Genomic DNA, 24411 nt, shown 5'->3' with positions numbered 1-24411 from the left:
TGTATCTGAGTTTCTCAGAATCACTTTAATCCCTTTGGGGTTGATTTTTCGACTTTGTCGGCAGGCCCAGAGGTAACGCAGTGCCCTACCAAGGCCTCTCCCTCCTGGCTCATCTATTACAAGGTTACCTCACTCTGGCCTGGGCAAACACAAACTTACCAGCCCTGTGTCTGCTTCAAGAATTGTTGGCCTATTCTTTTTTAGTGGCTGTCTCCCTAGCTTCTTGGAATCTCACCCCACACATGGACAGACCAGTACAGTACAAGATTCAGGGGGATGCTATGGTAGCTCTCCAGAGCTCTGTTTCTGTGTGGTCCCTCCTCCTGGTTTCTTTTTTTTTTCCTCCTGGTATTATGACTGCTTTGAGTCCCTCGAAAGGAATGTTGGCCTATTCCTTTCACCTGTCTCCTCTTAGCTGGACCAACCCTGCTGGGCTTGGTTTTGGAGTTCCCCTCCCTAAGCCTCAACCTGGAAGCTATGTCTGGGCAGAAGCTGGGCTGGGGCCTGGAGCAGAAGTGGCCACTTTGTTTGTTTCCCTTCTGTCAGGAATGTTTCCCTTCCGACGATCCTATCCTGCAGTACCCAACGTCAGAAGACAGTTTCGTTTCACATCTTCTAGCAGGTTTTCTAGTTGTTTATGGCAGGACAGCAGTCTGCCTAACAAAGTGGAAGTCCCCAGTGGTTTTTAATGACTGTTGAGCAGAAATCTCCTGCCCGCAGGTCACTCTCTAGAATCACATATGGGTACTCTGCAAGCAGATCCTGCCAAGGAGGAAGCAGAGAGGACTCTGGCCATTTTCACTGGAGAACTCGTTATAAACCTTATGGTTTTGTTCTTAGTTTGATTTGTTCCCAAGCCAGTTCTCTTGGGTAATTTCATTGTGGTATCTGTCAAGTTCCTTCTCTTATCTGTCCCGAATTTTGGCACTTACATAAATATTACCTTTGAGTCATTTGGCTTTAGCCTAGCTATTTTTACCTCTGTTTTTCTAAATTGCTCCACACCCCTTTGAGATGAACGCTGAGTACCTGGTTGGCAAAGATGTATTTTGTGCATCCATTTCAAATTTGTGATTAAAACAAGGGTGTGTTTTTCTTGTCTTCCAAGAAGCTGTGTTTTCTGTTTGTCGGTTTCACTTCTTTAAGGACCTTTGCTACATGAGCCAATGGAGCCAAATTCAGCACACACAAGCCAAGAGCACGCTTGGCCATGTCTAGGCGATTGGCTGGGCTCTGCCCCTGTTTATCTTTGGGTTCTCAGACAAGGTTAGGATAGCCCGGGTGCGTTGGGAGGACCTTCTAGTCCTGCTGTGAGAACACAGCGGGAAAGGTGATGTCCCCCCTTCCTTCTCATGCTGCACTATTCCTGTCACAAATGACTGAGTGAGCAGTTCCCAAGAACAGGAAGCAGGATGCTGTCCTCCGACTCACACCCAAACCATATGTTTAGGACACAGCAGTTAAGGATGCCAGACAGACCTGGGTTTGAATCCCAGCCCCATCTCTCATTAGCTGTGTAACCTCACACAACTGACTTATCTACTCTGAGCATCTACTTCCTCCTCATGAAATGGATGTTATAAAAGGGCCATCCCGAGGCTCGTGGTGAGGATTAAAGGGAAGGATGCAAGTAAGAGCTCTGACAGAGGCATGCTGGGGTGACCACATACCCTACTAGCCCTAGTACCCCCAACATGTAAACTAATAATACCCCCTTTCACTCTCACAAACATCCTGGCTTCAACAGCAAATTAAATTCTCCCTCTAATTATGAGTTAGTAAGTGTTAGCCCTTTTCAGAATCTTTTCTAACTCTATCAACAGTAATTATTCTGTTTATTGAGGCCAGTTTCAGGGGCCACTTTGCCCTCTGGCTCTAAAGGTTCTGGGATAAATAGACCCCACCTTTGCCAGGGATTGGGGCAGAGTGACCACTGTCATGGCGAGTCACAGAGGATGGGACTTGGGGGTTGAAGGGTGAATCTGCAAGACTGACCAGGATATAACACATTGTGCCAAGTTGGGAAGACATAGGCCAAAGGTAGAAAGTGTGCAGCCCTCGTGTACACAGGTACACAGCCAGGGGAGTCCTTTATTTGTGGCACTGCCTATGGGAGAAAAACTGGAAGCAACTACATGTTCATTTACAGGAGAGAAAGATTACATAAGTTTGGGTAGGCTCTTACTATGGAATCCTGTGCAGCCACTAAGTGAACTTAACCTATTTGTATTGCCGTGGAAAGAACTCCCAAGATATATTGCTAAGTTTTAAGAAAGAAAGGTGGAAAACCATTTATCCATCCATTCAACCCTGGGCTGAGAACTGTCCTTGGTACTGGGGCTGTCCTTCATAAGACCAGATCAGGTTCCCAACTGCTGAAGAAAGATGGGAAGCAAGTAAGCAAACACATACCATAATTTTCAGGGCGTGAAGTGACAGGAAGGAGAGAAATCAGAGCACTGTGATAGAGAGTGGCATGGGGGCAGGTGTGTCCTGCAGCAGGGGGTCAGGAAGGTCTCCTCAAATAGGTGGTGCATGAGCTAAGGCTTGTATGGTGAGAAGGAGGCAGCCAAGGGAGGGAGGGCCCAGGGCATGATACCTGAGCAGTGCTTGACCTCCCATATTGCCATGAGATAGCTTGGCACACTCCAGGAGGAGCAGAGGTCCATCGTGGCTGGGACAGAGGGGCGGGGACCCTGGCCCACAGAGTTCTCTAGTCCTGGGCAGGAGTTGGGATTCTGTTATGTGTGCAAAGGCAGGTAAGTGTTGGAGGTCTTTTAAAAATCCCTCTGCTGATAATCCATGCTGCATACATAATGTGACCCTCCTATTCATTGCCTTTTAAAGACAGATTTATGGCTTAGGAAAAGAACTGGCAACCTGTATCAGAAACTTAATTTGGGGCGAGGTGGTGTGAATGGAGAGTCTCTTACTCTACCTCTGAGTCTGGATGTTTTATAGAAAAATGGGTTTATTTTGAGGTGATTAACAAAGAAAACTAACTGTGATTTGATCCAGCCTTCAGGAAATTCGTATTTTACCCACAGAAAGGTACAATACAGTGGAAGTTATACCTTGATAGGACCACCCTTCACCTTCTGCCTTTGGACTTGAGTCTATTCATCATCATTGTTCATTACATTTAAAATAATGGATTTAACTGAGACTAGAAATGGATTTCTTCCCTCCTTCCCTCCCTTCTTTCCTTCCTATCTTCCTTCCAAGAAGCTAATAATTTTGCTGCACTATTATCTACTTCCTCAAATGAGTTTGCCTTCTAAAAGAAATACATGTGTCGGGAATTCTTCCTTAGGGCATTTTTTAAAATACCCATGCTTTGGGGCTCCTGGGTGGCTTAGTCAATTAAACATCTGCCTTCGGCTCAGGTCGTGATCTTGGGGTCCTGGGATTGAACCCCCATCAGGCTCCCTGCTCAGCAGGGAGTATGCTCCTCCCTTTGTCTCTGTCCCCTACTTGTTCTCGCTCACTTGCTCTCTGTCTCTCTGTCTCTCTCTCAAATAAATAAATAATCTTTTAAAAAAAAAATACCCATTTCTTTTATCTCTACAAGTGAGCCTGTTTACACCATTTATCCACTGGTGTTTTTACAGCCTGTGTGGTGGCAGCTACAGTGGATAAGGGTAGTCTGGGTAATGGAGAAGCCACCTTTGCTGAGAGACGGCTCATAGGGCAGACACTTGAACTGTCCCTTGGGCCTTTGCACCCACTTCTGATGCTGCTGACTCTTTCCTTTAAACCTCAGAACTCAAGAGATGCTCTGACCTTAGACTAACCCAGGGTAAAATGTGGTGGTTGGCTGTTTACTCTTGCTTTGGCCAGAGGACCCATTTTCATACAGTCCAAATTCAGCCTCCAGAGGTGGTTTGTTTATCTCTACGGAAATTTTGTTAACATTTGAGTTAGTTGCCATCATTAAAAGCTGGGAGAAAAAGAAAGGTAAAATAATAATAATAATAAATAAAAGCTGAGAGATTTCCCATAAGAAACAGCTTTCTAGTATCTCTCAAAAAGCTAGAAGGAAGATTGGTCACCACTTAGGCCTCCCATCTATAGGCTCGCAGTGCCTGGTGGGTCACACAAGGTGGCAGGCCTGCCCCTGTGGGGATGGTATTGAGAATGCAAGCTGAGCTCTTGCAATGTCTCTACTACAGTTCAGTGGTTTTCACCCCTTTTCTAAGTGGAGAGTCAGCCATTCATCCCCGTCACTAGAGTGGCAGGTGTGAGCTACAACTTTTCTTATAAATTTTCACTTGTAATCCATTTTAGCAGCTTACTTAATGACTTCATAAACATCTCAGCTTCCTTACATGACAGTGAGACCCCTTTGGTGCTGCCGAGGCAGAGCAGCAGTAACAGACGAACCCATCCACACAAAGCACTGTGGGAATGATCGGGGCAGTGGGCAACAGGTGTGGACTCTTGTGAAGAGCTTTCAGGAAAGGACACAGACCCTTTTTTAGTCACTCCTCTTTGTAATCTAAAAGATTATGGTAGGGGACGCCTGGACGGATCAGCGGTTGAGCATCTGCCTTCAGCTCAGGGCATGATCCCAGGATCCAGGATCAAGTCCCACATCAGGACCCCTGAGGGAAGCCTGCTTCTCCCTCTGCCTATGTCTCTGTCTCTGTCTCTCTCTCTTTCTCTTTCTCTCTCTCTCTCTCTCGGTGTCTCTTATGAATAAATAAACAAATCTTTAAAAAAAATAAAAATAAAAAATAAAAGATTATGGTGATTAAGGTGAAAATTAGAAAAGAAATGAAAGTCCACGCAGTCTCCACATCCCGATTCTTACACTCCCTTTCTGCCCCAAGAGTGATTCACCTGCCCTGTTTCTGTCTGTGGGTGAGAGTCACTTGTTCCCAGTACCCCCTTGGCAGGTCCACGAGAAGCTGCTGTTAGTCCCCTGCCCAGAAGAGAGAGCTGAGGCTTGGAGAGGTAAAGAAGGTTGGCCTGAGGTCACCCAGCTGGTAAGGACGCTGCCAGTGATAGGGGGCCTGTAGCACTTCTCTGCAGCCTCCAGGAGTACTTTCTTCGCTTTTTCTTTTCCTTTTCTGAATATATGTAACACTGTAGGGTCCAGTGACCTGCAGAAAATATACGATATTATTTGTGTATCAAATAGCAGGTGCTCTTCTGTGCTGTTCATGTCTCTGTGCTTTCCCTCTTGGTCTCTCTCTAGGCATCATGGCCATCCTGTTCTCGGGCATTGTGATGTCCCACTACACGCACCATAACCTGTCCCCAGTCACCCAGATCCTCATGCAGCAGACCCTCCGGACCGTGGCCTTCCTGTGCGGTGAGTTCTGCCTCTGTGTGGTCCTGCGCAGGCCTGCCCACAGCCTTTGTTCTGCTACACCGTTTTGGGAGGCTGCCCAGCCTTCCCCTGGCAGGAGAGGCAGCAGAATTCCTTCAAGCCAGATACTGCACTCCCTTATCTTTTGTTTATTACTCTGGCTTTCAAATTCCGTAATGTAAACCTAACTCCTGATAACTTTCTAGAACATTTGATGCCTGCGATTTTAAAACCACAAACAGTAAGAACTACTAATTATGAATATTGGAGACTCCTATGTTTGTAATGTTGTAAAGTGACATTTCCAAAAATGTATTCCCTGGCATTGGCATCGGTGAGAGTTAGCCAGGACAAGACCCAACAGTCAACAAGAATCTGGAAAATCTTGGGGGAAATGCAGTTTCAGTTTGGGGACTGCAAGAGCATTGTGAGCTGACACACATCATAGCATTTCCCCAGCATATCCACAGGCCCCTTTTCCACAAGAGTGGCTCGAAGAGCGTAACTTGGGAGCTCGTGTGCCAGCACAGTCTTTGTTGGGCAGGGTCCACCACAAGAACTCTCTCTCTGAAGCTGTTCCAGCGTGGGCTCTTGCTCCCCCACACTCTGCTGTACTCCCTCACCTTGTCCCTGGTTTATATCTGGCAGCAAAGGATGCACTCTCACATGGTCCCTTTCCACTGGCCTACCAGGTAACTGTGCCCAGCTGTCATCACCAGCATCTCCCTGGCAATGCGGTAGGGTGCGTCTCATTTTCCAGCACCAGTTCCACACGGTCACGTCCTAGGAGGCAGGGGCAGGCTGTGCAGAAGCTTCCTTCTGCAGCCTTAGGGCACTCAGGTGCCCAGAGTTCAGATGACTTGCCCTCAGTCTTGTAGCTAAGAAGTGAGTCTGGAATCCAGGTCTGTCTCTTCCTGGCCGAGGGGGTCTTTTTATCCCAGCCCCCCACTCGCAGAGCCCTGGCTAAAGTCTCTGAGCCTGATACTCGCAGTTAAAGGAATGTAAAGCAAAACACCTGTCTGTTTTGTACTCATCAGATTGGCCTATCTTAAGTTTGCTAATACCCACTTCCGATATGGGCATTTGGAAAGCAGACCTTGCTGACAGGCGTGTGCACCGATGCCATCTCTTGTATAGTCATTGCAGCATCAGGCAGGGTTTCAAAGCCGTGTGCTCTTTGACCCTCCAGTGCTACCCTCAGGAACTGAGCCTGGATATTTGTCGTAACTGGTAACATCAGAAATAGAAACAGCTTAAGTGTCCATTGACAGAGGATTTGTTTTGTTCAATTAGCCATGACAGATCAATATAGTGAAATCTATGCCACCAGGGAAAAGCATAACATAGATCTAAATATGTTCTGAATGAGCTGATTTGGAAAGATCACAAAAATGTTTATTAGATAAGAAAAAATTCAAGGAGGAGAAGGGTGTGTATACTATCCAGCTTGCAGACTTGTTTTAAAAAGATACGTGTTTAGAGAAAAACATGGCTGAAATGTTTTAAAGCAGCCTTTCTATTTTATGATGTTCAACTCTTTTAAAATACAGTCTTTGTCTCCCTGATTATTAGCCTATTCTGGGGGATGTTGTAATGTAAGCAGGGAGCTTAGTGCTAGAAATTCATACGGTGCTTTTTCTTAAGATACACAAGGGCTTGCTGGCACAGAGAGTAGGGATCCGACTCTCTCTGCCTCGTGGATGGAAGCCAAGAGTCGGAGATCCCCCTCTCTTCCTACAGATCCTGCGGGTACAAGTCCCCTTCCAAACCTGTGACAGCATCAGATGTGTGAAGTCACTCACTTAGTTTTGTCTGCCCTGGTAAGGAAGTTAACCGAGGGCCCTTTCCACACTGGTTATGTGGTATCTGCAGTCATTTGCTCTGAATTTTTCCCACTTCGCTGCAGTCGGGATCCTCACTAATGACAGTGTTTGACAAATGGGCAGATTCATGTATTTATCATCTTCCCCCGGTTGGAGAGTATTTATTTGCATGAGTATTTGACAGCTGGCTCATTAAATGAGGAGATTCTGAATAAGCAAGCACATGTGGCTCATGGGATAGAAAAGAATGAGTGAATCGAAGTACAAGTTCCACCAAGGAGGCATCAGGTGCAGGATTTTTCAGAAAATAAGCAAAGTTGTTATAGTGGATTCTGACTTACATGAAATGTTTGCTTGCTTTAATGATTGAGTACCATGTTAGAAGAAAATAGTTGGGGCTGAATAATCCATTCTTTGGTTTGTTTCAGAAACATGTGTGTTTGCATTTCTTGGCCTGTCCATTTTTAGTTTCCCTCACAAGTTTGAAATTTCCTTTGTCATCTGGTGCATAGTAAGTATTTTCCTTGTTTTTTATTTAATTACTTCTTTGTAGATCAATAACCACATATTCTGGATTCATTTATGTAACTGTTAACTGCTCAAAGTCAACAGCTACATAGACACTCTTCTGTTTAAAGTTTCTTTTGTTAAAAAAATCATAAACATACAATAAAGGGAGGAGGGATGGAATTAAGTGAATGAATATCCCTGGAAAAGAATTTTGGCTTCTTTTTGAATTTTAAACGGCCTTAAAGGTTATGATCTTCTCTAAAACATACAAGTTCCTGTGTTTCTGTGTGAGGTGGTGAAAGCAGATTTCAGAATTTAATACATACTTGATCATAGCCATGTAAAAACATCATGCATAGAGGAAAAAACCATGTGAAAGAATATAGCACAATGTTCACAGGGGTTGTAGAATTGGGGATGATTTCTTTTCCTTTTCTACTTTTTCTCAATAATTTATAATGCATATATTTACTTCTTGCTGTGGCCTTCTTCAGATGTGTCCATTTTTGAGCATAACCATGGACACTTGTTTAAAGTAAAGATTACCAGGCCCTTACCTCCCCAGAGGTTTACCCAGAGCAATTGTCCGAGGTGATTCTTGCCATTCAGAAGGTTTGGGAAGCTTATCCCTGGACTCAGGGCAGCAAGAGGAGACAAATTAAAATATTAATTTAAGCTAATTAATAAACTAACAAATAAAGTCATAAATTAACTAATTAATTTAAAATAGGAAAGGAAAAGTTTGATCATTCACAGTAGAATCAAATCTTTTGGGGGAAATAAATGTTTAGCATTTAAAACAAAGGTCCAGCTTCCTCAGGCATCTGATGAAAGTGACATGAATGGCTTCTGACCTGTGAGCATTTAGCCTGGTGCTCCCAGGTCTCTCCCTTCATTGTGAGCTTGTCTCTCAGGCCTGCTGCCTGCTGATTCTTGCTGTAATCCCTAACTCGATCTTTGTTGTCCTTTTAGACCCACCTTCAATATAAGACACATGAGAAGCACGCCTTACCGTTGCTCAATCAATTATCATAATTCATCTTCAGTTAACTTTTTATTACCAATGCCACTTAACAGAACCCAGCTATTGGAGAGGCACACCTTTTTTAAGCACTGTCACCTACCATGTACAAACCAGTGAGGCCTACCTGTTTGGCACATGGGAAACCGAGCCATGGAGAAGCTAAAAAATCCTCTGGAAACTGTTTCTCCTTGCAGTAGGGGTGCTTCCCCCTCTCAGTCAGCAAGAGCTCATTGCTTCTGTCACTGTTATCTGTCTTTCAAGTTTCAGGACAAAAGAGAACAGCCAAAATCATTTCCCAAAAGTGTAAGAGTCTTTAGTGTGGTCCCTGGGTAAAAGGGCCACGTTTGGTCAAACCTGAGACACAAGTGCAGGGATGAAAGATTGGATTTCAGTGGGTGAAACGGAGGTGGCTCCCTCAGCCGTGGGCTGGGAACAAAAGGAAAATGAGAAGATGTGCTGGAGTGGGAGCTCCCTCCCGCTCCTGGAGGTGGCTAGTGCTGTTCAGATGCATTACCTTAGACTCACTTAGTGGTCAAGGGCACGGGCTTTGGAGACCGGACTGGGTTTGGGACATGGCTCCCCTACTTCCTGCCTAGGTCCTCTTAGACCAGTCCTTTACCCTCTGTCTCCATTTCCTTGCCCCTGAAACTTAGACCCTGCCAAGTGTACATGTGTATATTGTGTACATGTTATTAGATTAGTTATGGTGAGAACCAAGTTGAAAAAAGCAAATTAATAAGTAGTTCTAGGCATCCAATTAAATAAGATTTAAACCTTACCTAAAGCTATATTTTGTTAAGACTGTAGAGATGGGTAGGAACCCAAAGCTGTGGCAAGCAAATGTCCAGGCAGGGTGCATGTGACCTCCTTCTAGAACCTGCCTACACATTCCTTCTGCTTGAGGAGCAGCATTTATGAGCATTAGGTGTACGTCCTTTTCAGTCATTCCTCTTTTCCCTGAGGAGTGGGGTGCCCATAGGAGAGGCAGGAACACCTTGTCTGTCCCTCCAGGGCTAGACCATTGGGAACGATTAGCTCGGGCCTGTCCCATGGTGGAGCACCTTTGGAAAGAGTGGGATTGCCCTTAAATTAGTCTCTGGATACTTTAGCATGGCCTCTTGGCATTTGGTTTTGTTCTACTGTCAGAACTAAAGCTGGCTTTAATACTTGTTAGTCCTCTCTTCCTGGCCACGGCAACATACTGTACAAAGTGTGATCCTTTCCCAGACTCATAGAAACCAGCGTCTAGAGCAACATGCCCCAGCTGGGTCTCTGCCTAGCGTTATCATTCATGTCTTTCATGGCCAAGGGGAAGGCTGCATTTATTCTGGGTGTGTCACAAGGTCTGTGTTAGCTTCAACAAGCTTCATCTTGAAAGACCAGAGGTTTCTGTCTAAGACTTCATTTGTTGCTATTTCACAGGTACTTGTACTGTTTGGCAGAGCGGTAAACATTTTCCCTCTTTCCTACCTCCTGAATTTCTTCCGTGATCATAAAATCACACCGAAGATGATGTTCATCATGTGGTTTAGTGGTAAGTCCAATGTTGAATGAACAGTGGAAGGAAAATGCCTCTTATAAAGGCACACACTGTATAGAGAGTGCATGTGGCTATCTGCTGGAGCCCTTTGAAAATGGGAGCACCTCAAAAAAAAAAAGAAAAAGGAAATGGAAAAAAAAAAAAGAAAATGGGAGCGTTTCAAGGTGCCAGGGTGGCTCAGTTAGTGAAGCGTCTACCTTCGGCTCGGGTCATAATCCCAGGGTTCTGGGATCAAGCCCTGTGTCAGATTCCATGAGGAGCCTGCTACTCCCTCTGCCTGTCACTTCCCCCTGCTTGTGCTCTCTCCCTCTCTCTCTGTCAAATAAAATTTTTAAATAAAAAGAAAAACGGCCACACCTCATAAGGCAAAAATCCTACAATCCCCTGGTTAACAGGGTCCGGACGAGCCCCTTCCAGACAGTACTCCTCACAGGCTCCATGCTGTGAGATAAATGGGTAATGTGCATCTGTTCTACACATGAGGAAGCCCAGGCTTAAGGCAAAGGACTCACTTGGGTTTGTGTATCAACAGGAGGCAGAGCCAGAATTTACTGTCTATTCACGTTCCTCTTGACAGACGGGCAGCCTGGGGCAGGTTGCACAAGGAGCAGCTTTGACTTGCCTGCAAGTAGTGTAGGGCTCAAAATAAAGAAAGTTCAAGTTGAAACTTTTTTTGCACGACAGGCTAGGTTTAGGTATTTTTTTCCTTTAGTCAGAGTTCTCAGCATTGATCGGAACACTGTTTCTGTGCAAATTCCTCTACTTTTTAAAGGATGGGAATGAGTTCATCTTTGGCTCCTAACACACTGGATCCTTAGGCATCTTTAAATTTATTTTTGAGCAATACATCCAGTTCTTTGTACCTTCTTATTTAAATATTATAATTAAAATATTCCATGTGGGTCGGGGTATAGCAACATGCTTTATAAGTTGTTTTCTATCCAACAGCGTATCTGTAAATTTCTCACAGATTTGTCTCCCCTTTCAAAAGACCTTGTTTAAAATATATACATATGTATGTGTGTGTGTTATGTATGTATGTATAGCAAGAGAAACTTTTTGCTCAATCTTTTTTGCCAAGAAGAAAAAAAATGTAGTAGATCCAAGGTCTTAAAAATTTCAAAGAAAATGTCAGATGTATCAGATACTTTACATAGTAGCATGAGCTGTTTGGAGAAGCAGGCATGGGAAGAGGCCTCTGTGGGGAATGGGGCGCTGTTCTAAACAGTGAGGACCATTGGTCCCTGGTGCTTCTCCCAGGCCATCCCGAGCCCTCCTGCCACAGGCTTTTGCCCTCTCTTTCCTGGATACTCAGACTCTGTCTCTACTGAGACTTCATCATTGAAACTCTTAAAGATTCTTTTCTTTCTCAGCAAAAAACAAGCAACTTCAACCCAAACCCCTTCTGCACACCCCCTCCGGCTGCTTCCCGTCTCCCAATGCTGCCAGACCTCCTGACATGGACTGTCCTCGCCTGCTTTCTCCACTTCCTTACCTCCTGTTCATGGACCTGAACTTGGCCTTGCCCGGGTCACGAAGCAACCTTTTGCAGCCAAAACCTGGTGGGCACAGGGCAGCCCTTGTCCGGCCTACCTCCTCGGCTTTGAGCTCCTTCTTCCTACTGACCTCCTTTCTGCCTGGAGATCTTCTTTCCTAGGCCTTCAGGCCATGCTCCTGGTTGCCTTCCTTTTCCTGTGGGGTTTCCTTGCCTTGCCCTTCCTCCTTTACCAAACCCTCAACACTGGCTTCTTCAGGACTCAGCCCCAGGCCTGCTTCTGCTCTTGTGTTCTCACACGCTCACCCATCATGTGGCCTCCACTTCCATCAAGTTCCCACACTCCCAAAGCTGTTTGCTCTTTTTTTTTTTTTTTTTTTAGATTTTTTTAATTTATTTATTCATGAGAGACACAGAGAGAGAGGGGCAGAGACACAGGCAGAGGAAGAAGCAGGCTCCATGCAGGGAGCCCGACTTGGGACTCGATCCCGGGTCTCCAGGATCACACCCTGGGCTGAAGGCGGCGCTAAATCGCTGAGCCACCCGGGCTGGCCAAGCTATTTGCTCTTAAATCTTGACTCCCGTGTTGAAATCCTCCTTTGATGCCATGGAAACACCACAATCTTGTTGTCTAGGACTGAATTTGCCTTCCTGCCCAACCTCTTCTTTGCCAGCGTCCCCCTTCCACGGAGAACAGAGAAATGTGTGTTACAGCAGAGGAATGGCTAACTCCGTATTTGCTGCATGTACATCTGTCCTGTGCTGAGCATTTCCTCCTCAGGCCACCAACCTGGCAGGCCCTGTGTTTAGTCTCATGTGACAAGTTGAGAGATGGAGTTGAATCCATGGCTCCAGCCTGAGACATCTGGGCGGAAAGCAGGGCACTAGGTGGTGAACCCAGGAGCCAGATTCTAGACCCTGTGCCCCGTCCACCGTGTAGCACAGCCCTCCTAGGACATCCCGCCATCGTCTGTGCCCTTCCCCTCTCCTTGTCTCTCTTAATTCCATCCCCTGTCTTTGTCCCTATCTTGGGCACTGCTTGGTCAGAGCCCCCTCATTCTGTGATGCTCCAGCCTCCATATTTGGGTCAGATCCTCCACTGAGTGCCTTGCCCCATTCTCCCCTTCTCTGGCACTCACTGTGTGACAAGTCCTTGTCTGGGGTCTCCCCTCCTGGAAGCTCCCCTCTGTGTGGCCCCAGGCAAGTTAGGAGGTTTCCTAGAAAATGCTCTCTCCGGCTCTGGCTCTGTGCAGCCTTCAGCTGAGCCAGCAGCCTTGCTGGGCACCACAGCAGGAAGTAAGGAAGAGGCAGTGGCGCAGCTCCCCCACAGCCTCTGGCCAGCAGCAGGGCAGCCCAGGACCTGTCATGCCGCCAGGAGCTGTGTAAGAGTGGCATCTTCAGAAGCAAGGGGCCTTTGGATAAATTGCTATCTGGTGGAGAATTGTAGGACCTGCTTTATCAGCCTCCTATGAAGTTCCAGCGAGGTTGTACATGTGGAGTCCTTAGCACAGGGCCTGGTACCTATGCACAGGGATGGCTTGGTCCATGCTAGTATTTTTGTGAGCATTGAGCTGGGTAAATCTTCACACAAGCACGCACGCCTAGTGCATCACGGCCTGGACAGGTCACCTCATTTGACCTGCTTGGCCACCCTGTGAAGGAGAAATGGGATGAGCTAAGGCCCCGCTTCTCTGTGGCCTGCTTTACTCACACCCTAGAGCCTCACAGGAGGAGCTCATCCTCTTTAGTCGGGTGTGTTAGAATGTTCGACTGGCGTGATGCAGGGCCATGGCCGTATCCGCAGAGCACCCAGTCAGTGATGTGGCTTCTCCTCTCTCCGCCCTATGCATGTCCTCATACCCCCTTCTCTTCCCCCAGGCCTGCGAGGGGCCATCCCCTATGCCCTGAGCCTGCACCTGGACCTGGAGCCCATGGAGAAGCGGCAGCTCATAGGCACCACCACCATCATCATTGTGCTCTTCACCATCCTGCTGCTGGGCGGCAGCACCATGCCCCTCATCCGCCTCATGGACATCGAGGATGCCAAGGCACGCCGCAGGAACAAGAAGGACGTCAACCTCAGCAAGACAGAGAAGATGGTCAGTGCCCCGTGGGCCCGGGGATGGGATGGGGGCTTGGTCTGCACCGCAGCTGGGAAATGGGGAAATGAGACACGATTTGAGGATCTCAGCACCTACACACACGTACACCAGTTGCCAGCCTCAGAAGGAGGTTGGAGTCCTGAGGCTCCTTGTGAGTTGTTTGCCAGCCTCTGGCCTCATGGTGGGAAAGGGACACAGCCCACTTTCTCAGTGGGGAGCACAGGTCTCTCTGCAGCCATGTCTCAGCCAAGGCCCTGCTGGAAAGGTCCACAGGGGAGAGGGTGTCACGGGGGCGCTGGCTCAGCAGGACCTTCTCACAGAGGCTGTTCTCCCACCACCCCCATCCTCCAGCTTTCTTGTCTGTTCTTAACAAAAGCCCCAATATAGGTTCTCAGACTTTTTGCTGGGTATCTGAACCAGTGGTGGCTCTAGGGCTTTCCAGGGCTGGGTGGGACCAGAGAGAATTTGCATTTTTAGCAGGTTGCCAGGTGCCGCTGCCCTGCGACCCTGCAGCCATCCTTGTTGAAGCCCGGCTTTAGGGAAACCAGGATGTTTGCCCAGAGGAAGAGGAGCTGCTATGTTATTTAGGGAGCTGCTATGTTATTTAGGGAGAGCCTGTGGCACAGGCTCTCCTCCTACTGTCCCGGGCACCCTGATCACCCACAGGAGGCAGGTGCTCTCTGCTCATCCCCATTTTGCAGATATGAGCACGGAGGCACAGAGAGGCCACACAGACTCCATAGTCTGTGCTCTTAACCATCACGCTCTCCATCAGCGCTCTCAAGGTGGAGGCCCCTGGACCAGCAGCATCACTGGGAGCTTGTTAGAAATGTGAATTCTTGAGCCCTTTCCCAGACCTGCCTAATGAGAACCCTGTGGGGCGGGGGGGCTGCATTTTCTGAAACCACAAGCCTTCTGGGTGACTCTCCCTGCCTCCCCCCACCCCCCGCAGCTGCACCTCCCCCCAAACCCCCAGTGGTGGCCACTTGGCTGTGGCCTCAGGGCTTCTCCTGCATTCACACCCTGGTGGCCTTTGGTCCTCCTTTCAGAGAGTGGGGCTGTTCCTCCGCAGTGGGCTAGAGCTGTGCTGGCATGAATCCAGTGACCCTGAGACCTCCTACCCTCGCAGACCTGTCCTGCCAGAGGGTGGTCACTCTCATTCCTCTCTGCTTCCCACCAAAATTGCCCCCCCACACACCACCAGCCCCACTGATTGACCGGCAAACACCTGCCCAGAACAGAACCACAGCTAGTGCAGCTGCAGGCACAAGTGACAAAAGGAGCCTGCCCTGTTCAGTTTGCTGGGAACAAAATCACCGAGAATGGCAATTCCCAGTCCTACATGCACATTAGAATCACCTTTGGAAAGCTTACAGACCAAACCCCAGCCCACAAATAAATTCTGATTTATTCATGATTCTGATTTATTTCTGGGTATCCATTGTATTTTTACAAGCCTTTCCACCTCCCTCAGGGTTCCCAGGGGGCGCTCTGCTACCTACAGACGCCCTGCACTGATTCGAAAGCACAGTTAGGGCTCGGGGCACTGGTGGCCAGAAGCGGAGGGCTGCTGGGTAGGCTGGGTGGGGTAGGAGCTCCCAGGAAGAGGCCAGCTGACGACCTCCCTCCGGCCACAGGGCAACACCATCGAGTCAGAGCACTTGTCAGAGCTCACGGAGGAGGAATATGAAGCCCACTACATCAGGCGGCAGGACCTCAAAGGCTTCGTGTGGCTGGACGCCAAGTACCTGAACCCCTTCTTCACGCGGCGACTGACTCAGGAGGTGGGACCCCAGCATGCACCACATGGCTCAGGGTCCCTAGCCTTCCACCCTCAGGCCCTGTGGGGCCGTCGGTGGGTGGGCAGAGGGGCCTGCCGGCCCGCCTCCCCCACGCCCCCCTTCCCGGGCGGCAGCTGGATATGCTGTGAGGCTCGGCATCTGCTCTTCGCCTCCCCCTCCCTGCCATTTGTAGTGTGAGTTTAATAATAGACTTGTTAACACAGTTTGGTTTTCCTCGATGATAGACTCGGAACATTGATCAGCTACTGAATCGGAGCTGAAAATTTCAAACATGCCAGGGCCTCAGGCAGTGAGGCCCAAGGCTCAGGGCTGTTGTTCCATCCCCCCGGGGACTGCTGGCCTCTGGACTGTGAGTGACACAGTCTTGGGCCCAACTTGGGTCTGCTGCACTTCATTTCTGAGCCCATGTTCCTCCCTGGCAGTCATGGTCTCTGTCATTGTGGGAATGTTTCTCATTATTGCTTCGTGTCATTTTCCCAACAACCTGTGTAGTAGCTACAGCTATTCTCTTGCTGGACAGCTGGGAAGGCTGAGACCCAGAGAGGTGCAGTAACCGCCCTGAGGTCACACAGCCAAGACGCAGCAGAGGTGGCAACAGAGCCCAGGGGTGTCTGATCCCAGAAGCCAGGTTTTTGAACGTCACGCCAGCCTGCCTCCCACTCCCGTTTCTGAGTGACACCTCCTGTCCTCTCCACCCCCCAGAGAAGAATCCCAGCTTGAGTTAGTTGGTTAACACTTTGAAGATGCCTGCGGCCCTGTGCCCTTCTTCCCATCTCTCTCCCACACCCCCACAAGGTACAGGCAGCTCCCCCTCCTAACCTTGACCTGACCCAGACCCACTGACCAGGGCTTGCTTGTGTCTCCTGCCCCAGGACCTCCACCATGGGCGCATCCAGATGAAAACCCTCACCAACAAGTGGTATGAGGAGGTGCGCCAGGGCCCCTCGGGCTCCGAAGATGACGAGCAGGAACTGCTGTGATGGAGCAGGGCGCCCGCCCAGCGGCCTCTTGGCTCTCAGGACAGACGCTCAGCAGGGGCCCCGGAGATGCTGCATTTGGCCGCAGCCTCAGGGAAGATGGAAGCAGGGTGAAGCAAAGGCCATGGTCTTCTGAAACCAGATGTCCCTGGGCCTTGGAGCCAGCTGTCTGCTTCTGAAGTAGGTCATGTCCCCGGGCCTCCCCGAGCCGGACTTCTGCTCTGTTGCTTCCCAGCCCGCAGATCCAGAGGGACCCACCATCCAGGTAAACCTTCCCTTCTGCTTCTGCGGCCAGGGTGCAGAGTCCTCTGACGAGCTGAGGTGCCTGAGAAGAAAAGCCGTGACCAGCTGTGGAGCCCGCCAGGACTGGGGGTTCTGGGGGAGTGCTGGCTTGCAGCTTCTGCTGTTCTCAGCCACGGCCTTCACAGGAGTCCCTGCTGTGGCCCAAATGGGTGTCTGTTCAGCAGTGCAGGGAGCCAGCCACCCTTTCCCTTTGGTCATCAAGGTGCCTCTGGTCTCAGCAGCAGTAGCAGTTCTGACCTAAGTGGTGGGCTCAGAAATCCGGAAAACCTCACACTTCCCTTTGAGTTGTTGCTTGCACTCCCTGAAAAGGAAAAACCAGTGACCTTTTTCTTTACCTCGGACTGGCACCTTTGCGGGCTGTCTCCCTGGGTGGCAGGCAGCTGCTGTCCTCCTCTGGGAATAGTGTGAATGTTTACACTGGTGCGGAGCCGGACACGGGTCCTTCTCAGGAATCCCATTAGAAGCTGCATCGGGTTTCTGGGGGTGAGCCAGCCAAGTCCGTGGGGTCAGAGCGCCCTCTGAAGGGAGAAGCTAGAGTTACAGGGCTTATGCAGCCGGTATCGGTGGTCTTTGAGTTGTTTAAATTCCTGCACTTTTACATAGTGAGAGCCTGGCAATCACCTCCCTCCCTCACCCAGTGGATCTCATTGGTCCAGAGGCCCCAGTTCCTGGGCTCTGTGGGGTCTGCCCACGGTTTGCCTGCTGCCACCTTCACTGCTAATCAGCATTTCCTTCTTCCCTGTTCGGTTCTTTACCGTCTTGGGTCCCAGCTCACCAAAGCCCTGAGTAGGGGCCAGAGCAGCAGTGCCCTGTGCTTCTTCCCTGCCACTCCCACCCAGAACTCGCTCACAGAGGCTTGCACATGTCTCTGTCTCCCACACGTACACCCCCTGCCCTGTCCCTGTGGTCCTGGCCCTTGGCTATCCAGGGTGAGGAGCTGCTAGTCACATCCAGATAGAGTGGAGTTCCTCACTTTCACATCTGCTCCTCATCTTCCCTTAACAAACCTCATACCCACTAGCCTTTGCCCATCTATGGGCCAGTGGTACCTCCCCTAGGTGCCTCAGGGTCCCTGCCTTGGGACTCGCCACCCTCTTGGGTGGTTTCGTTCATTGTGTCCTGGTTCTGTGTGAGGAACACTGGGCCAGCATGGACCCTGGGCTGGCAGCAGGTCTGTTTTCATCCCTTCTGCCTCAGGCAGCATGGCCCTGGGTGTCAGGAAGAACGGACTGCAGAGCCCTCCAAGACCCTGGTGCCCAGCCCACCAGACCAGGCCCCTTTCCTGGAAGTATGAGGCCAATCAGACAGGAAGCACTTGGTTTCCTTCTTATGCATGAAAAGTAAATCTGTACTTGCTAGGGTTAACATATGTTCATTTCTCTTTTTGGAACCTCCCCCTTTAGCTCCGTAATTTAAGCCAAACAGGAGTATTTTACTTCACCTAATACCTTCTGAGAGGAGCAATACCATGCATAATTCTGGTCTCTGTCATTTCCTACTTTTAGAGGTCAAAGAAGGAGAAGACGGTTGTCCACACCTAGGAGGAAGAGGGCAAGGATCCGAGACTAGAGTGTTTTCCAATCCATAAATAATTTACCTTCTCCTTTGAAGTTCGTGGTCTGATCTCAGAAGTGGAACTTGCATTGCAAACTCAATAGCTTCCCAGAAAATGGGGGGGGGGGGGGGGGAGGGCTGTGAATTCACAGATAAAGCAGTGGAAACACCTTCTCAATTCAGACTGCCCCCTGTCACCAGATCTCGCCTCCCACTTTTAGCGGAGACTTGAAAATGATAGTGTAGTAGAGAAGAGTCCTCAAAGTGGAAGGTCCCCTAGGCCTGGGTTAGTGGGCCTGGGGGCACCTTTCCTGGCTGGTCCTGGCACCTCTTGGGTCTCCTGAGAGCCTCTTCTGCCCCCTGCTGGCTAAGTGAGGCTTTGGCAGGCTGGAGCCCATTCTCATGGGGACAAGGGCAACCCGCGTTCCTCACGTCTGTCTCTTGGCCTTTACCATTTTCACCTGCAGAGCCCATGGAGATACATTTTCCTGGTGGATTTTTTCAAGTGTCTTTGCTTGAAAATCAGAAGTTTGCTGCTGCTGCTGCTGCTGCCTTTAGCATACTTAATAATTCTACTTTTGGGGGCAATAAATGCCTAGTAGATAAAAAAATATTTAGCATAACTACAATTTCCCACAGATTTATTTCCTTCTAGGTCTAGCCCATGGGAAGGAGGGGGTATAGCACACAGACAGGGTCATACTTCAGAGCGAAGGTGAAGGCTGTGAAGTCTGAGTGCCTCTGAGGCAGCTGTCAGCTTAGTGAACTTAGAAGACGTGCTTGTCTTGGGGAGCCATGTGGCAACTAGGCCCACACCCAAGGCTCCCCCCTGCAGCCCTGTCATTGTAGGATCCCTGGGAAAACCATACCCTGAGGCTTGTGGTGTGGGGAGTTACAGGGCAAGGAGGTGGCTTATCTTAGGTCCCCAGAGATCACGTTTTAGGCTGGGCTGAGCCAGGGCCAGGCACGAGGAAGGTGGCTCAGTTCCATAGTCTGGTGCTCAGATAGCCCAGCAGCAGAACCAAAAACCTCCTGCTCCCTGGCCAGCTACCTCTCTTCACAGTAGAAGTGCTGGCCAGGCTCTGGTTGACGTAAGGCCCAGGGGCAGGGCCTGGCCCAGAATGTTGGCTCCCCCAGAATACCCCAAGTTAGCCTACAGAGGTTCTGGTTGGCCTGCAGATTCCTCTGTGTGCCATGAAATATGGAAAGATTGATGAGCAGGGGACCCTCCTATCCTTGAAACCTACATCAGAGGTGGCATCAGCAAGATTTGCTCTGTGAGGTCTCAGCTTCACATCCCAGGGGCTTGTGCATTTGGCCGAGTCCTCAGCAGGGTGGCCACATCCAGGATCCCATTTCTGCTTTCGTGGGGAGAGTGGGGGCAAGGCAGGGTGGTGGCTGGCTTCTCATCAGCTAAGTCATGGATGTCAATGGTGCAAGCCTCCGAACTGGTCCCTGATTCAAGCACAAGGAAGAATCAGCAGCAATGATCTGCCATTAATTAGGACTTTAAAAGCGAGAGAGAGAGAGAGAGAGAGAGAGAGAGAGCGAGCCAGCGTGATCCTCCCCCCTTCCCTCCAGAATGTAGACCTGTGTTTCTCTTGCTGGTTGACGTGTGTAGGAAACCAACTCTGAACCATTCTCGTTCTCGATATGGCAGCCAGCATCATTAAGAAGCTGTTCTCCTAGGAACTCAGTCTCTAAAGCCCCAGGCAATTTGTTTTAAATGCAAACACTCCCGGTGAAAGGGAAGACTTACACAGAGTAAGTAGCCACACTCCCTCCTGCTTAGGTTCCTGCTGTCTCTCACGCAAGTAGTTAGGTATTGAGGAACTTCTGTGGCCATTTGCCATGTGACAAATGAAGAAGACTTGACAAGTTTCCCCTGGGCCACCCCATCCCACTGGCCAACTTGGTCCAGAGGGAAACAAACACCTGGTCTTTCTCCCGGTGAGCTGGTCCTGCCAGGCTGCGGTGTGAGCTCGCCCGACTTCAGGGTGAGTGCGGCTGCCGGAGCGGGGCCACCTGACCGGACAGGGAACGTGCAGACGGGCACTCAAGAGAAAGGTCCCCTGTCACCCTGGTGGGCCTGTGCTCCCAGGAGCCTGTCAGCCCTGTGGAAGAGCCATGTCCTCGTGCTCCTAGTCCCTTCTAGAAGCCCCAGCCCTGTTCTAAGGAACAACTAGAGGCCTGGGGAAGGCTCCTCACTCGCTGCCAGGTTTTGGGGTTCATGGCTTCCCCACGGCTTTCACATCATCTCCACAACAGCCCCTGCCAAGTTTGATCTGTTCTCAAGGTTAATCAGAACTTTGAATTCTTCTGACTCATTTTCTTTATAAAAATGAAGGATTTTTTTTTTTTTAAGTAATGTTTTTTTTAATTTGTTTTAAGGACCTTTCAGAAGGTCAGGCTTATTCTTTGTCCTCCCACGTGTAAGTTGTGAGAGGTATTTGTTAGGTCCTGGTTCCTGAGAAATGATTTGCTGCTCTTCCTGATGGGGCTTCAGACTGGAGAGGGGAAGGTGGGCTGCCGTGGGGGGAGGGGGGGGAGCACAGGAGCTGCTGTGCTGGAGCCCCTGCTTCATCTCACTGGACTGTAAGAATTCAGAAACAGAAAACAGTAATGTCACTGGATATTTATTTAGAAATAAAAATGAATGCTGCTGGATCCGAGCAGTTCCTGTATTTGTGTTCAGGTGGCACTACAAATACACGGGTCCCACTCTCCTGGACTCTGCTCTGTGTCAGCACCTACCAGACTCCGGGGACCAGCGGCAGACGTGTTGCCCAGGCCATGCGGTGGGCTTCGGACCAGACAGGCCCCGGGCGTCATACCTGCCCCTGCCCCTGCCCCTTAGTGAGGAGGATGTGAGGCCAAGCAGAATGGTCTAGCTCGGGCCCAGCTTCTGTCTTCCCAATGGCTCCCTGGGCTGCTGGTCCCCCGCTGCTGGGACTGCAGACGAGCCCCCATGCGCCTCTGCCAGGCTGTGGAAGCAGGAACTTGCCAGTCCATCCTCCAGGTTCTGAATCCACAAAGCCGCAGGCGTCTCTGGTGGAAGGTGGTGGCACGCTCTGCCGGAAGCCTGGAGTCTGTTTGCCCCCTCATACTTCCACATGGCACCCAAAGCTGCTTATGGGAACAGGCACAGACCAAAAACACACGTACTAGAAAATGAAAGCAGGTAGGACAGCCTGTGCTGATGCCAGGTGCGGGCCTTCCAGCAGGGAAGCCAGAGCTGGACCTCTCCGCTTCTTCCACTCCTGCTCCCCCACCCCCAGCCGAAGGAAGTGGGGAGAATAGATCACACCTGGGACCCAGCTGTGCCCGGGCTGCCAAACCGGGTGGCCAGACATGCTGCTGGGGTCGGGGGCAGGGAGCTGTGGGGGCGGGGGGGGGGGGGGCAGAGGCACTCGCACCTCCCTCTTCCACCTTTGAGGAGACCTGGGTTCAGAGAAACGTTTCTCTACGTAATCAAACTGTGAGTGTGATGACGGGTGGCACTGGAACGATGGGGACTGTGGTGGAGTCCTCTCAGGCCACCGCTGGTTGCAGGGGAGGCCAGCAACGGAGCTGTGCCAAGCAGTGTCAGCTTGAACAAGGGAGTCCTGGTAGTAAAAGGAGAATGGATCTCAAGTGGCCCCCCCAGAGGGAGCTGGTATTTTTCGCTCACATTTCAACCTCTTCTCAATTCCTAGGAGAAGCACTCAGGGTGGAAGGGAGCGGGGCAGGGGAGTTTTTCCTTAGAGGCCAGAAAACTCTGGGGGAGGGCCGTACACAAAGGTCAGGGCCCCATAATCCCCTGGATGTCACTTGCAGCAGAAATAACGGATACAAATTCCTGAAGGGAGACAGATTCCAAAACAATAATATATAGCATTAGCCTCTAACAATTAAATTAATGGTGTGTGTATAAATAGGAAACGGTCCAGAAGAACAGGTGCCAAGTTTTGGTTCTCTGAATGGAAGGATAATGGCAACCTTAAACCTCTTGTTGTTTGCATATCCTTCCTATCCTTCAGAAAGCACAGTCATTCAGTACTCAGGAACACACTGCACGGCATCTTCACGTTTCATAATGAAACGTGAAACAAATGAAAACAAATGAAACCACAGCTATAGGAGCAGTGCAGTAAGGGGAGAGATTTGATATGATAGAGCACTCGGGAAACAGGAAGTCTCACTGTCACCGGAGGTGAGAGTCCAAACTGAGAGAATCACTTAGAAAAGCATCTGGCAATGCCTAGTAAAGTTAAAGACCTCTGTCACCCTTCAACCCAGGAATTCCCCTCCCAGGACCATGCCCTGGAGAGCAAGCAGGAGCAGACAACTGTCGGAGGACCAAACCCCAGCCTGCCTGCCTATGCTCTGTACTACCAGAGAGTGAAGAATGGTTTTTAACATCTCCAAATGGTTGAAAAAAAAATTCAAAAGAACATTTTACGACCTGAAAACTATATGAAATTCGAATCTCAATGCCTATAAATAAAGCTTTTAATTTTTTAATTAAAAGTCTATTGGGGGAGCCGGGTGGCTCAGTGGTTGAGCAACTGCCTTTGGCTCAGGTCATGATCCTGGAGTCGTAGGAGATGGAGCCCCACATCAGGTTCCTCGCAGGGACCCTGCTTTTCCTGCTGGCTATGTCTCTGCCTCTCTGTGTGTGTGTCTCATGGATAAATAAAATCTTAAAAAAAAAAAAATCTATGGAAGGGGTGCCTGGGTGGTTCAGTTTGTTAAGTGGCTGCCTTCGGCTCAGGTCATGATCCTGGAGTCCTAGGATCCACCCCAGAGTTGGGCTCCCTGCTCAGTAGGGAGTCTGCTTTTCCCTCGCCACCCCACTCATGGTCTGTCTCGCTATCTCTGTCTCTCTCTCAAATAAATTTTAGAAATCTTAAAAAAAATTTATGGAAAATTTTTTCTCTCTTGTTATGTAAGTACCTACATAACTTTTTTTTTTCCTCTTGGCTCCCGAAGCCAAAAATACTCACTACCTAGCCATTTACAGAAAAGGCCTGCCCACCCCTGCCCTAGAGAAATTCTTAACACACTCTTGCACCAGGAAACACCCGTGAGAATATTTGCAATAGCACCTGATTGGAAACAAGCGAAATGTGTCTCACCAAGAAAGTGGATAAGCAGTTACCCTCCCCTTCTCGCTTGTATGTGTGTGGTGGGGGGGCGGGGGGTAACTGAGACTCCCTCTCAGTCAAAATTAGGTCTGGTCATAGGTGGCAAAATTAAAATCAGTAATGGCTTTCCTAGAATCCTTGAGAACCAAGATTCTTAGAAAAAAGGTGAAGTAAAAAAATCCCTTGGTCCTAAATTTTAATTAAAGTATAAATATGAACTTACGATGTATTTTGTTTTTTAAAAAATGTAAGCTCTGTTCATTAAAAAGACATAGAAGCGGGCAGTCCGGGTGGCTCAGCGGTATAGCGCCGCCTTCAGCCCAGAGTGTGATCCTGGAGTCCCAGGATCGAGTCCCACGCGGGGCTCCCTGCATGGAGCCTGCTTCTCCTTCTGCCTGTATCTCTGCCTCTCGCTCTCTTTCTGTGTATTCTCATGAATAAATAGATAAAATCTTAAAAAAAAAAAAGAAGGACTCAGGAAGGACTGGAAGAAGTCCCTACTGGCCAAAGACAGGAATCTGAGCATCAATAGCAATAATGTAAAGAACTAAAGTATTTAAAATATACTGAAATTAAATATATATATACATATATACGTATATATATATGTATATATATACACATACATACACATATGCTGAAATCAATGAGTTAATGATACTTTTTAAAAAAACAGTCACTGTTGGGGGACCCTAAGGCATCAACTCATTAAGTAAAAATAAAGGCAAAGAGGGGCACTTGGCTGGCTCAGTTGGTAGACCATGTGACTCTTCATACCAGTTGTGAATTCAAGCCCCACACTGGGCCAAGAGCTTGCTTAAAAAAAATAGTAATAAAAACA

At 49.2% G+C, this 24411-nt stretch overlaps 1 protein-coding gene across 3 annotated transcripts in view; it reads left to right on the top strand.

Annotated features, from left to right (window-relative positions):
- The window catches only part of SLC9A8 (solute carrier family 9 member A8), a 79756-nt gene extending 58645 nt beyond the window's left edge, over positions 1-21111 (top strand). For all 3 annotated transcript variants that reach the window (XM_041732635.1, XM_041732634.1, XM_041732633.1), the window contains 6 exons: positions 5201-5317; positions 7566-7648; positions 10094-10205; positions 13585-13805; positions 15446-15592; positions 16483-21111. In XM_041732635.1, the coding sequence (XP_041588569.1) occupies positions 5201-5317; positions 7566-7648; positions 10094-10205; positions 13585-13805; positions 15446-15592; positions 16483-16590 (788 nt within the window). In that variant the 3' untranslated portion in view covers positions 16591-21111. The remainder of the gene's footprint in view (positions 1-5200; positions 5318-7565; positions 7649-10093; positions 10206-13584; positions 13806-15445; positions 15593-16482) is intronic.
- The last annotated feature ends 3300 nt before the right edge of the window (positions 21112-24411 follow it).

This window comes from Vulpes lagopus, chromosome 18, assembly GCF_018345385.1.
Source record: "Vulpes lagopus strain Blue_001 chromosome 18, ASM1834538v1, whole genome shotgun sequence".
Classification (NCBI taxonomy): Eukaryota; Metazoa; Chordata; class Mammalia; order Carnivora; family Canidae; genus Vulpes; species Vulpes lagopus.
Note: the sequence above shows the minus strand (reverse complement) of the source record. Positions and strands in the feature narration are given on the sequence as shown.